This window comes from Ceratotherium simum, chromosome X (assembly GCF_057802395.1).
Source record: "Ceratotherium simum simum isolate JZ-2026a chromosome X, ASM5780239v1, whole genome shotgun sequence".
NCBI lineage: Eukaryota > Metazoa > Chordata > Mammalia > Perissodactyla > Rhinocerotidae > Ceratotherium > Ceratotherium simum.
In genome coordinates, this window is record NC_141940.1 from 37,016,348 (window position 1) to 37,031,859 (window position 15,512).

Below are 15,512 nucleotides of genomic sequence, written 5' to 3' on the forward strand. Positions count from 1 at the left end.
CTAAAACTGTGATTGACTTGGAGTGCAACAGGGTTTAGTGTTTAACATCTCCAGAGCTTTGCTTTTAAAATCCTTGGGTTTTTTTGCCCCCTACTTCCCTCAGCATTTCATTGTCTTAAAACTGCTTGAGTCCTAACCCTGGAATCCCAATATCCTGGGTTTTATGGCAGTCTATGGTATAGAATTGCCACAAATCCCTAATCCACAGAGGTTTAAACACCCTGAAACTCTAGAACATAGGTTATTAACTAAAACATGAGCTTTTCTCCTCACTTCCCCTTACCCCCACCTTATTGCATATATGTAATTATCTAGTGGGAGCCATTTTTTCCTTCCCCCCAACTCTTGATCCCAGTCTTAAAATGGTGATCTCCTCCTCCACCTCACTTCCCACCTTCACCCCACTTCCCACCATCTCCCCCACACCAAACATGTTGTTAGGCATTTGGAATTCACTGTTCTGACAGTGAACAGTGTCACTAAGTTATCGTTATTGGTTGCCCCAACTTCCAGCCTTTGTAGAGTCCTCGATTCAAATGCACAAACTCAGGATTAACCTGCAGAGGAAAACATAGTGCTCTGTCTCCAGCTCCATCTTAGCACCCCTAACACTTTTCTGCACCCCAGTTCTGATGCCTTTCCATATTCCAGCAACTTAAAATTCAGTTGATTAAAATGTGAATCTTTCTGTTTCTCTTATTTATCTATTAAAGCACACTCTTTGACCACTGATGGTTTAAGAACAGTAGTCCTCACCATCTATTCAAACCTCCCCAGGTTCAAATCCTACCAATTCTTAGTTGTGTGACCCTGAGTAAATAATTTAACCTCTTTGTGGTTCAGGATTAAAGGAGGATTAAATGTATACAGTGTTTAAAACCAGTCCTGGCATATAGTAATTGCCCAATAAATAACAATAATAATAATAATAATATCAGCAGTAGTAGTAATTATTATTATTAGGTTGATTGCTACCTAATATATTCAGCAAGTTCTCAAATTGTAATCTGTGGATCACTAGGAATCTTTTTCAGTGTCTAGGAGCTTCTAGGATACCTTGATGTTTCAAATTCATAACAGAAATTTGATATTTACCTAAGATGAAGCTAATTAAAATATAACATATATTTCCTTTTAGCTAGAATTTTATCAACTTGTGATTACGTTGCATATTTCACGCTGATCAAAAGGTCTAAGCAGCAGTTATACATATTTATTTTTGCTTAATAAAGTATGATAAATAAACTATTATTTCATAAATATAGATTATAGTTATAATTATTCATAACCTGGAATTCACAAAGACAAATAATTGAAGGGATCCTTGGTAGTGAAGTTGAGAAGCACTCTCCTTGTAACAAGTGAAGCACAGTAGTGTATACTCCCAAAGAAACAGTCGTTGAGCCAACAAGATGCCACACTGATTCCCAAAAGATGAGCTTTGCAACAGCCTGGGGTATGTTGAAGTATCTCAACGGATATCTTTACAAAATCAGTCAGTCACTTGAACAGAAAAAAGTCAGTATCATGCAGCACTTTAGGACATAAAGATGCCAGAAACCAAACTAACAAAGATGGGAGTTAAAACTCCTAATTCTCTGGTATATTGGGGCTGGTGTGCTGAAATGGTCAACACTGTCAACTTGAGTTTTATGCCATTTAATTGCATCGATTCCCATTATCCCTCCATTCTAGTTATATTAAAGCCAGATTGCTATAAGAAGAACATTTGTTTGATGGGGATTTTGTTTATTCCAAACCTCAGTCCCTCAGATGGTATAAAGAAATTATGCATTACCAGGACCCAAGGGAAAATAAAGATCATCCAGGTTAACTTCCTCATTACAGATGAGAAATCCGAATCATAGAGAATAGAAGGGGTATGCCCAAGATGACACAGCTAGTAAGTAACAAAAGTCTCCTAACTTTGAACAAGAGATCTTTCAGTTAACCTACACTATAGTTCAAGAATATTAAACCAACAGATTGCTTAACCGTTGGGCCTCATCATCAATTACAGTGTGATGTGTACTGCTGGGTTCTTGGCATCCCATTAGATGCTTTATCAACAGTTTCTCCCTGACCTGGCCAAGCACTTAATACTCAAATGGAAACACTGGCATCTAGCCCAAAAGGTCTAGAAAGAAACAAATAATTCACTATGTCTCCCTTTTCCTCCCACAACAAGTCAGTTTAATTAGAGGCAATCTTCATCAGGTTTTGATGTTTCCTGCTAAGAGCCAATGTCAAGCCATGATCATGAGTAGTTGCCAAAGCAGCAACATGGTAAAATTTGTAATTTAGATAAATCACACCGATTTCAGCATAAAAATGGATTAGAGGAGGGAAAGAAGGGCAGGGAAGTGAGGTTAGGAGGAAGCTCATAGACTGGAAGGAAAAGAAAAAGGGCAAAAGGACTAGAGGGCTCAATGGGGTCCAAGGTGAGCCTAGTCAGAATAAGAGTGAGGGAGCCAGAAGGATAGGATAATTTTCACATTTAAGGTTTTACAATTATAAATCTGGTGCCATTGAGGTCACGGTCAGGGATTTAATCCACATCTAGGATTGTTATTTTTTACATCTATTCCTACTTCTACTGTTACTGCTGCTAGAAAAGACTATATCATTTATTGATATGTCTTTCTGCCTGTTCTCTGTAAATGGATGACCTCACTTAATGCTCACCCTAGACAACCCTATGAGGTAAGTTGTAGTACCCTCATTTCACAAATGAGGAAATTGGAACTGGGAAATGGTAGTAGCTTGCTCAAGGTTACACAGTTAGTCAGAAGCTGAACTGAAAAATGCATTAGTTTGACTCCACACCCATGCTCTTAACCACCATTTCATGTTCTGTTATAGATTAGCATTTTTACATCAATGCCAAGTGCAAGTGTGGTACTTCCCAGAGTCCACGTTTGTATCTATGCTAAGCTACCTCACTAAAATATTTTCCTTGCCTCTAATTTTCTGCTCACTTAGTCCACTTGCCCTTTGTAAGCCATTTAGTTTGTCCCTGGACATGGTACATTTGATTCCTTTGGCATAACCACACAAGATGGTTCTATTTTCTGACTCAGTTAAGATTGGTCATGTGACCAAGAGTGGACTAGGCCTCAGATTAGTTCTTAGGACTGGACTTTATCTTCTGCTGAGTATTTAAGATACAGGTACTACTTGTAGCCCCCTATCTAGAAATTGTTTCGCTATATTAATGCACTTGACATAAAAATACATAGATATCATATAGTCTAATACTACATACATTTACTTGTTTTTTGAGACATTTGCCCTTTAGGCTCAGAAATGGTGATGAACAGTGTTACCATTACATGCAATAACTCTTTCAGAGAGAGAGCTTCAGAGTGTTTTCTTTTGTGTAATTTACCTCTTGAAAATATATCACTAAATTAAAAAAAATAAAATTATGTAAAAATCATATAGTACCTTTCTAAGAACACAGAATGGAGCCAGGGCCAGGTGGTATAGTCTTTAATTACTAGGATTATAAATTGGAACAGGGAATTTCATGTTCTTTAACTAGGGCATGACTTTTCCCAGAGTATTCATGGTCATCTAATTTTAAATAGAGCTGTAACACATTATGGGTGTGAGGCCAGGGAGCTCAGTGGGTTATAGTCCAGTGATAATGTGGCCACAGTTACAGGGCTTAATCCCTGGAAAGGCTAGATAACTCTCAACTACTCACTCCAACATTAGGTCTAAACAGCTGTTTCACAGTGTATGCCACCGGTTTCAAGAGGGCCTAAACAGGAAAGGGGGGCAGGCAGCTTAATACAAGCTCATTACTATGACTGGAAAAAACAACTTAAAGTGCAAACTCTGCTAATGGTGGTTGATTGAGTGGCATCATCTTTCTTTACAAGAGACAGCACACAACACAGTGCATTTAAGAGCATTAAGTAGAACAAAGAGCATCTTCCACTGCTCCATAAACATTGTTCTTCACAAATGCTAATGTATTTCCAATCTCCTTCATCCCAAAGCCTATTATAAAGCTCAGTCTACATCTGTTTAGTGCCTCATAGCAGTGTCCTACTTGTATGGCTCAAAATAGATCCAATGAGAAAGCAAATTCTTTTGGGGTGGGTGGTCCTACCCAAAGAATCACTTTTGTAAGCACACTAGACACCACTTCTGCTCTTGCCCATAGTTTCTGGAGCAAAGGAAAACAAGTCAGAGGTTTTATTCTCAGCACTCATCTCTGAGTTCTATGCTGTACACTGCTTTGTCAGGTTCTCTAAACAAGCTGTTATTCATCAAGTCCTTTAAGAAACTAGTTTCAAAACTATTCATCTTCAATATGGGAACTTTGTGTTAGAGTAAGAAGAGGGCTTCTCACTGAGTAGCGCAGATAAGTCTGAAAAATACCTAACATGATATATTTACCTTCTCAAGCCTTAAAACAAAAACTAATTTAGAGGGACAGGGACTATCGGCTTGTAAAAGAAAAAAGTTTGTTTGCAATTACTGATGAATTGATCATATTATCATTCTATATAATGATGATTGGCAAAGATCCAGATGTTAGATGAAATTCCTTTGGCCAGACGTATATCTTTACGCATAAGAGGAAAATGATTTCAAGAAATGCTCCTATTGTCACTTTCTGACAAATTTAGCTGCATTGCTGGTCTAATCTATGAAGAGATATGACATACAACAAAGATATTTTGGCATAATACAGACATGCACTATATTGGCCAATGGGTTCTTTAGGGTAGCCTTCTGTTTTGCCATATAATTTCTTGTTAGAGTTCCTTTCTTAAACATTTTTCCTTTTGAAAATCAGTGTGGGGATAAGTTTTTATTATAGTACCATAATCCCAAATAAATGAATACGGCTGTGTTGGTGAGGGTGTGGGCAAACAGGCACTCTCATACAATGTTGGTGGGAGTGTTAAATGGAACAACTTCTATGGAGGGCAACTAGAAAATTAAAAATGCAGATATCCCTTTCATGTAACAATTCCACTTTCAGGAATTTATCCTGATGATAAATTTGCATATGTATGAAATGGCTTATTTGTAAGGATCTTCCCTGAAGCCTCGTTTATAATAGCAAGATATTGGAAACAAACTAAATGTCTACTAATGGGGACCTGATTAAATAAATTGTGGTACATGCAAACAACAAAACACTGCGTCTGTTAAACAGAATGAAGTACTGACATGGAACCATCTCTAAAACATAGGCACAGAACAAAAAGGAAATATATAGCATGTTACCATTTGTGTTAAAAATGTACCCACAACACACACACACACACACACACACAGAGAAATGCACCATATATGTCCAAATACAAGGTAAGGGTTTTTTTCCCCCAAATTTTTTCCTCAGGAAAAAAAGGGAATTGCCGTATATTCAAATCCTTATAAAATCTCTCATGTAATGTAGTAATTCTCCATATTCATTAATTTTTATCCATAAAGTAGTGTTTGGGAAAGACATGTTAGGTTGAAATATTCTCCATCAGTGCTACTTTTGGATGCTTATCAGGAGTATCTCAGAATGCGACAGAAAAGATGTAAATAAATTATTTCTGAAGGTATGATCTCAACTGCAAGTGTTAGATGTCATAAACAGGCTTTTTAAAGGTCACTTTCAAAATTAATGCAGTGAAAAGGGCTCTTATTAGCCAAACATGGGACAGTTTGAACATCAAAATCAATAATGAATGCAAATGATTGAAACAAATTGAAAATATAAAAATCCATGAGTTTATAAAGATATTTTTTTTTAGCAAAAGAGAATGCCTCCTTCTCCCTTAAAAAAAAAAAAAACACCCCTCGTTGACTGTTTTTGGAAGTAGCTTGGGTACCAACTCCTTCCACTAAAAATTAACAATTAAAAAAATAAAGCATTTATCTTGGTTTCCCTGTATGAACTATATTTCAGGGTAACCAAAGACCCCTAGCTGATGAGGTAAAGTTTTTTTCAACAAAAGTATTCTAGCTAATAATTGCAGAAGGAATGATAGATTTAGAAAATCACTATTTTGTAATCCCAATGAAATAATTGATTTGGGTAATAATCATAAATAGATGAAATCATTAGATGAAAGGCTGATGAGGAACTTTGCACTGGAGCAGTCACCTACTGAACCTTCTGATCAATCTACTCATCACTAAAACATGGGACAATCAGACACTGTGTGCCTGCTGATATAATATGAAACGCATAGCACCGCCTATGAAGAAGTCTTGCCAGGGCCGGCTCCGTGGCTTGGCGGTTAAGTGCGCGCGCTCTGATGCTGGCAGCCCGGGTTCGGATCCCGGGCGCGCCCCGAGGCACCACATCTCCGTCCAACCCGAGGCCGAGTCCCACGTACAGCGACTAGAAGGATGTGAACCTACGACATACAGCTATCTGCTGGGGCTTTGGGGGGAAAAAATGAATAAATAAAATCTTTAAAAAAAAAAAAAAAAGAAGTCTTGCCAAAATTTGAACCTGAATCTAATTAAGCTTCCAGAGCAAACTTCTATTTATAGAAAATACAGGGAATAGAGGAACAAGTAAATGACATCAAATGAAACTAACAGACAAATCCAGAAAGTGGTCTACAAGACAATGACTAGTTTCTTCAATAAGTCAATGGTAGTGGAAAAAGAAGGAGGACTGCTTTAGAGTACAGAGACTTAATAGACACAACCAAATGCGATGTGTGAATCTTTTTGGATGCTGATTTGAACAAACTGACTATAAAAGCTGAGTTTTTGAGACAGTTGGAGAACTCTGATTTTAGACTGGGAGTTAGATGATATCACGCAATTGTTAAGTTTCTGTAGGTGTTATAATGGCATTGTGATTATATTAAAATATTGATAAATGTTGAATTTGGGTGATAAGAATATGGAAATTCCTGTACTATTCTCTCTACTTTTGTGTAAGTTTGAAAACTTGTAATAGAAATTTTAAAAAGCAATATAGTAGAGAGTTATGCTGTGAAGATTTAAATATACACCTACAGGACAGATTCAGAAAACAATTATCTTAATGTTTTATGAATGGGTAATTGTGACTAGGAATAGAATATCCAGGGGCAGAATCATATGTAGATTCAAAAATATTATATCTCAAAGATCTTAGATGTAAGACAGATGACATACTTGGATAACTGCTGGGGAATTCAAAAAGGGGCTCTAGTGATTACAAAAACAATGATGTTAAAGATGCATAGGAAGATTTTGAATTATACTGCTCATAAAATGTGAGAGTAGAAAAATCTCTCCCAATTTATATATTATTTTATATAATGTGTAGTTTTAATTATGTAAATAAGAGTGAATTAACAAGTTAAACATCATAAGTAGACATTCACCATTTATTATATATCTAACAGTTTATGTATCTAGGTGAGCCAAAAAACTGTTTTAAAAATTATTTCATTGTGTCAGCTTATATTCAAGCATACATGGTGTGTATGTGAGTGCACATGCGTGTGTGTCTGCACACAGAATCTATGAAAGTATTACATAAGAAACTACTTAACGATTTCTTTCTAGAGGTTTCCTTTGTGCAGGATAACTGGGAGGCTGAGGGACAAGGGTTGCAGGGACACTTACTTTTCACTGTCTACTCTTCTCTACCTTCTGAATGTTATACCATGTACAAGTATTAATTTAAAAAAAATTAAACTCAAATAAAAAATACAGTGCAGCTTGTATCTCTCAATTTGTTCCATAACACAGCCCCAACAGATCTTTCTAGCATTATTTCCTGTTAACTCCCCTGCCAAACTGGACTTCTGACTGTCTGCAAAACAGGTATTGTTGATTTAATTCTTCTGGTCTTTTTGATAAGCATACCTCAAATACTTGCTGAGTATTTACTCTATACCAGACACTGCTGTAGGCCCTAGGGATACCACAGTAAATGAAACCTACAGTCTGGAGCAAGTGTTCATTTGGTTTCCTTCAAATGAACCTTTCCATAATCCCTATTGGTTCAATCCTACACCTTCTGAAGCCACTATTCAAATGCACACTCCTCTAAGAATCTTTCATCATACCCCTACCCTGGCTCTAAATGATTTGCCCCTCCTCTCTGTCCCCATAACTTACTGTATTCTGCTCTATATAATAGTAACTGTGGGTGTGTCTTTCACCCGTAATAATAACTAGCATTTACTGAGCACTTCACTATGTGCCATGTACTCTGCTCTGCACTTTAAATGCCTTCTGTTGTTCATTTCTCACAACCTTATGAGGTATGTGCATTCTGCTTACTACGAATGAGAAAACCGTTGCTTAAAGAAATTAAATAATTTACCTACAGCCTTTTGAATTCAGGATCTGGACTCTTTATTTTTCTTCAAATATTTCAAAAAATCTCCCTTTACTACTCCATGGTTTTCAAAGTTTCAAGCAATTTTACATGTCTAGGCAAGCTAAGATATAAGTGGTGTATACATGCCAGTGCAGATACAAGCTGTAGGTTTCAGAAGGACAGAAGACAGAAAAGATCAGTTAGGGCCAGGGCAGCCAGGGAGGGATCTGTGGGGGAGATAACAGTGAAGACGAGGATGTGGATAAAATATGGGGGAAAGGTGGATGCATTTGGGAAGGGGGTCTTGCCTATTTCTTGATACAACTTTTCTTTTCTCCCTATCGGACATTCAGAGAGACAGTGAGCACAGAGGTCACCGTGACTCCCAGAACTTGCTTCTCAACTACTACTCTGCATGACACATAGTAGGCACTCAATAATAGTTCACTGAATTCCAAAAGTTATTTGTTTAACTGGATCCAAACCAACATCTCTGAGCTGCTTCCTCAAAAATATTTTTCTATGATAATAAGAGAAAATAAATATGAACCTGAAAGAGGAAAGGGTCTGTTTTTCAGTGCATTCTCATTTAAGGAAAGGCTTTCAAGTGAATTCAAATATATTAATGAGAAATCTGTGAGAACAGCTGCCAACAGCAGCAAATTCAGCCCTCTATTACACAGCTACTGTTTATTCAGGAATTACACAGGCTTGCCAATGATAGCTGTTGACTGAAAATAAATATTTGATTTTGTTGTCTCACCCTACTCCATTTATTAAACAAGTTCTTTTATATAACTGTCCTAAAGAGTGAAGATTCTGAAGTCTCCACCAGATATATTTCTGACAAACTCCTGTTGAGTTAATGATAATTTGGGGAGTACCAGGCCTTTTTGCTTTCTTTCCTTTTTTTTTCTTTTAACTTTACATACATCTGCTCAAAATATCTGGATTTGGTGGCCCATTACAGAACACTTTCACAGGAAACCTGGTGAAATAATGTCATTTTTAGCCTTCAACTCACAGCTATGGTCTCAAATGATTAGACATGCAAATCTGAACTTGATTTATGGAAGATGGAGCCCAATTCTTTGGCCCCAGGCCTGAATGCTGGGATGGCAGAAACACAGACTGGAAAAATTTAGTTTTCCAAGTAAATGAGGGTGATTAATGGTGAAGTTATTCTCAAATCCGGCTCCCAAGAGGAAGCTGTTGTGCTCCCTGGAGCTGAAAATGGAATACTGGGGCTGATTATTCCTAGCACCACATGATTACTGACACAGGCCTGAATGTGACCGTCATAATGGGTAAAGCGAAACAATAAAAAACAAGTGTTAATGAAAATAAAATAAAAACTCTATAGATACTAGTTTGCCTTAACTTAGGCCAATAATTTATGGAAAAATCCATTGAGAGCAATTTAAGTAAAAGGAAAGTTAATTTAAGTGGGGTTTTTTTGTTATTCTAGAGAGAAATAAATCAATATTTTGCTCATTCACATTAAAAATTAAGAACAGAGAGTAAAAATCTACTAAAAAACAAAAAAAAACCCAAATTACTAAATTAAATAAATGATAAAATTACAGCAAATAGATTAAGTTACTAGATTATATCCTAAAAGCTATTTAAAAAATACATCTTGATTTTATATTATGATCATTTTGGTTGAGTGTGTGTGTGAAAATGGGCAGAAGGTGAAGGCAACATGAATGAAAAAAACAGACATGCAGCACACACAAATTCCCAAAGGATAAAGAATCAGATGTGGTGAGGCAGATCACTATGCGAAACAAAGAGATGAAGATACACTGAGAAAGAGAGACAGAGACAGAAAGAGCAAGGTAAACATGTATATACACATGAAAAGACAGAGGCCAGAGGAAAGGGAGAGCTAGAAAGGCAAACATTTTCATTAGTTCAACAAATATTTATTGAGGCAAAAGCAGATCCAGAGACATGGGGGAGGCAGACAGGGGAAGCTCTGTAGGTCTCTGAGTTTGGCCAAGTGAACTCTGGCTGTTAACTGAAATTGTACAGAACTGTTTTTGGGGGTCCTACTATGTGCAAAAGCACTGTGCTAGATACTAAATAAGACAAAAAGAGGAACAAAATAGACTCCCTATTCTCTAAGGACTTATTTAAAAGTTGAATTGGGCCTATGAGTAAACTATCTGTTGGTTTCATCATTCTTTAAAATGATAAACTCACTGGGAGTTTAAAACAGACCTTTCTGTAGTAGCAAGCAAGATTTCTGCTTTGATTTTTCACTTTCGATTATAAAGGGTTTACAAAGGTAAGCAGAAATAGAGAACTTTCATTCTGCACCTTCAGAGGTCAGAAGCATAAATAACGACCAGGAAAGGAAATCTCTTTGGTATGCAAAGCTGCTTGGCGGCCTAATCTTTGTTCTTGGATAAATCAGTCTTGCTTCATTACCTGGTACCTGGGAGGTATTTGAAACCATCGCTTCCTTTGTTTCTTTTTTAAATTCAATGCTATTTTTGGCTCAGTTGGGTCCTAGTGGGAATGAACAATCAAACAAAATTATAATTTTATTATAATTCCACTCCCCAAAAGACAACTCTGAAAAAAAAACACTTTATGAATAAATAAATAAATAGCTCCCATTTATACCTACAACTAGAGTAGCGCGGTCCATTAGAAATATAATATGAGCTATATTTTAAATTTCCTGGGAGCTATATTTAAAAAAGCTTAAAAAGTGAAATTAATTTCAACATATTTAACACAATATAGTAAAATGTCATTTCAACAAGTAACCAATATAAAATTAACCAGATATTTTGCATCCTTTTTTCATACTAACTTTTTGAAATCAAGTCCATATTTTATACTTACAGCATATCTCAGTTTGGACTAGCCATGTTTCAAGCGCTCAAGAGCCACATGGTTACTGTATTAGACAGCAAAGATCTGGAATGCTACTTCTCTGTGGATTGTGTATCCTTTCCTATTTTTAGCTCCACCAAAGACCCAACCAGATTAAAATAAAATCTAAAGGCCAACTTTTGCTTTCCAAGTCCCCTTAGTAGGTGATATTATGTTTTTGTAATCATCTTGTGGTGTCTACCTTTTAGGCATGAAGAAAGTGAGTTGGGGTTTGCATATGGACATGAAAAGGTAAGGCTTCCTTACTTAAGTTAAAGAAAGATTAAGTAGTAGATAATAACAACAATAAACAAACACATAGGGACAGAGATTGGATTGGTGGTTACCAGAGGGGAAGGGGGGAGGGAGGAGGGTGAAAGGGATAATTCGGTACATGTGTGTGGTGATGGGTTGTAATTAGTATTTTGGTGGTGAACATGATGTAATCTATGCAGAAATAGAAGTACAATGATGTACACCTGAAATTTTTACAATGTCATAAACCAATGTTACTGCAATAAACAAAAATTAAAAAAAAAAAAAAAAAGAAAACTCCAGGTGGGAAATAATGGCTATAGAAGCCAGTCCTACTGGTGAATTGAGTAGGCTTGTCTCAACGTTCCTCTTGGACCCTACGTAACCCTCTGTCAAGCATTTATCACTGTAGACTTTAAGTTTCTTGAGAGTCCACACCACCATTACCCATCTCTGTTTCTCTAGCACTTAGCATAGTGCTTGGCACATAGTTGGCGCTCAATAAATGTGGGCTGAGCAAATAAATTAATTCAAATAAATACAGTTTCTCATTTGCACTAGACACATTTCAAGTGCTCCATAGCCACACACGCTAGTGGCTACCACAGAGGACAACACAGATATAGAACAATTCCATCATCACAGAAAGTTTCATTGGACAGCACTGTCCAATCAACGGCAAAAATACTATTTGACTGGTTAGGTGATGGGGGTCCCTAGAGACCACAAAACTCTTTTTTTATTAGCAAGTGAGAATACCAGTGATATCAAGTGACAAAGAAAGAAGCAAAAGCATAAATAGGTATATATTTTAGGCTTCCTAGAAATGCAGCACCATTATGGTTTCCACTGGAAGAAGAAATTTGGCCATATATTTCTCCCTGAGTTTCTGCCTCCCTCTCAGGGTCTTCTCACCTTGATTCCCACCAGGCACCATCCCCACAAGTAAGGGGTAAGACATGTCCCTCTTACCCTCTAGCCTAAATGTCTAATGAATGCTTTCCCTTATTTCCCAAGCTAAGTTGGCAATTTCAAAGGAAACTTGAGTATGAGAGCTAGGGGGAAGAAACAAAGTATAAAAATCATGACAAATAGCCAAGCTTATATACAATATATAATTTTCTGAACCTAAGAATCCTAGGAAAAGTAGTGAGGTGCTTGAAGAAATTCTACATTCCATTACCCAAAAATAGACTTGATTGGCTGAGGGGCTAGCATAATTTTGCAGGGACATTAGCTGTATCTCTTCCATCCAAGCCCCTTGTCTCAGCCAGAAAACCTCTGGGATGCCATCTTGGTTCCTGGCATACAGTAGTTAGTGCACCTAAATATCTTGTCTCGTTCTCCATTTAAAAACAGCCCTTAAGAACACTTCGTTTCTGTTTAAACAAAACTTTTCCCTGTTTCAAATGCTGTTGCCTACGCAGGCCCTCCTGTTTAGTTTCACACTGAAGCCTGGGAAACACGCCTAATTATAGCTGATGATCAGGATTCTCTGAGGAACGTTTCCAAAGTTCAGATTCCTGAGCCCCACTTCAGACTTCTGAATCAAATCTCCAGCAGTGGGGCCTGGGGATCTCTATTCTTAACAAGCACACTAGGTGAAGATGATGCACTCCATCTCATTTAGGAATTATTGATCTGCTTCCTCCTTACTCTGATAGCCAATTCTGCCCACCTCTGATTCATTCAATAAGGACTTTCTCTACCCTCACTCTGTCACTTTTCAGTTTGACAATGAAACAATATCTTAAGTACAACATCCATACAGACGTAGGGGGACAGAGATAAAGGGGGTTTTCATACAAGCTAGAGGTTTCTATTACCCTACCACTTTTCTAGAGAAATAAAATTTTAATCTTCTAACTATATGGGATCAAAATATCCCTAAAAAATTCACTGTCAGCCCAACAATAGTGAAGATTCCAGCAGGATATGTTCCTTGTTTAATTAACAGTCAGTCTGCCAGACAGAAAGGCCAATATTGAGAATGCAAACCATGAAAATAACCCAGGAAATGAGAAGCATAATTTACCAGAAATCTAAGTTGTTATTGAATTTTAATGTATGTCTCTGGTGCTCATCTTTTGATATTTCAAGTAACAATCACTTACCCTTGACCAATTTTTTCAAATCTCGTATATTTTTTCTTTGGGTCACCAACACTCACAATGCTTCCTGAGTTGGGGGTTGGGGGGAGAGGAAGAGAGAGACAGACATAAATTGATGATTGATTTCCCTTTATTTAATACTAAAAATTAAGATGCCAGAGTCAATGACAAATAAAACATTAGAGCAATATTCCCACATGATTTCTATAATTTATGGATAATGATACATTTTATTAATGTAACGAATAGCAATATATTAATTAAAGTAGTAGTAATAACCCATGCTGCTTATATTCAAAATTGATGATGTTTGGGAAACAAAAAGGACTCATCACAACTCAACATTTATAAAACGTTCCCATAAAAGGATACTGTAGATTAGGAGATAAAAACATCTAAGAACTTGTACACGCTATTTAATAAAATTACTATCTTCTTTGAATTGGAGTGAAATGGAGCACTACACTACATTCAGTTTTGCTGGACAAATGTCTATTGAGCAATTACTGTGCACCCAGTACTGTGCTAAAGGCAATGGGGGATAGGTATGAGTCTAACCAAGAACAAAGTTTAATCATGAAGTAATGAGACTCAGGCTTTTTAAAAACATACATCCCTGAACCTAGGACCCTACTAGCACTCCAAACATTTTTAACAGCTTTACCGAGATATGATTTCCATACCATAAGTTCACCCATTTAAAGTATACAATTCAATGGCTTTTAGTAAATTTTTAGACTTGTACAAATTTACTAAATTTCACCATGATCTAATTTTAGAACATTTTCATCATCCCAAAAAGAAACCTTGTACCTGTTAGCAGTCACTCTTCATCCCCGTCTTGGCTTCCCAACCCATCCCCAGGCAACCACTAATCTACTTTCTGTTTCTATGGATTGTTCCAAACACTGTGGAGTAAGTTTATAAGCCACACAAGAAAACCATTAATTTATCATGTTTGGCTCTGGAAAAAAAAATATCGGTTTTGTTATTTCAAAATATCAAATCCACTACTCAGAGGCTGAATACTTGCCACCACTCAGAATAAATCTAAAGGAAGTGACATTGACTCTTCAACGTACTCAGAGGCTGAATACTTGCCACCACTCAGAATAAATCTAAAGGAAGTGACATTGACTCTTCAACGCAGTGCTCAAATAGGTGCAGGCAAATTCCGGGCCATAGCAGCATTATGGGAAGAAGGGTGCAGATTCTCAAGGGGACTACTTTGAAGGGAATCATCTATTTGGATGCCTCTGGCTCTCCCTTCTGTCTTTTTGGTAGCAAACATATCAGTATCATTACCTTTGACTCATATCTTACTAACATGGCCCCTGTCCCAAAGAAGTGTAGAGTCAGTAAGACAAGATTGACACACATAAACTAATCAAGAGTAGGTCTATAGAGTCTACCTCCTAATTGTCACTCATTCATTTCCTGATCTTCATGCCCAGGGCCACTGCCACTGGTTAGGCCCTCAACATCTCTTGTCCAAACAATTGTGCTAGTCGTTACCTACCTCTAAACTCTGCCTTCTCTAATTTCTCTTCCATAATGCCTTTGGAATAGGGTAACCATATAATTCATAAATGGAGACTGTCCTGGGTAAACTGAGATGTATAGTCACCCTAATTCAGAGTGACCTCACTCCATGTTCATAATTCCTCAAAAGTTCCTCCTCACTACAGGATCAAGTTCAAATTTCTTAGTCTGGCATAGAGGTCCTTTGCCATCGAGCACCATCTAGCTCCTACCTAACCATTCTAAACCTCCTATTATTCCTCCCCTCTCCATCCCTTCTACTTTATATGTTTCTAATGCCATCACTATACGAGGCTTAGGTCTTTGCGGATGCTTCCCCTTTCCCTTTCCTATCTAACCCATGAATTCCTATTTATTATTTAAATATAATCTCAAGTCATCCTCCTTCGTGAATTCTTCTCTGATCCTTCTAATGAGACTTA

General features: G+C 37.1%; 1 protein-coding gene across 11 annotated transcripts in view; it reads right to left on the reverse strand.

The window, feature by feature from the left end:
- Positions 1 to 15,512, reverse strand: part of PAK3 (p21 (RAC1) activated kinase 3) — a 260,691-nt gene that overhangs the window by 32,580 nt on the left and 212,599 nt on the right. For all 11 annotated transcript variants that reach the window (XM_087427736.1, XM_014795348.2, XM_087427734.1 and 8 more), the window contains one exon: positions 13,552 to 13,615. In XM_087427736.1, the coding sequence (XP_087283862.1) occupies positions 13,552 to 13,615 (64 nt within the window). The remainder of the gene's footprint in view (positions 1 to 13,551; positions 13,616 to 15,512) is intronic.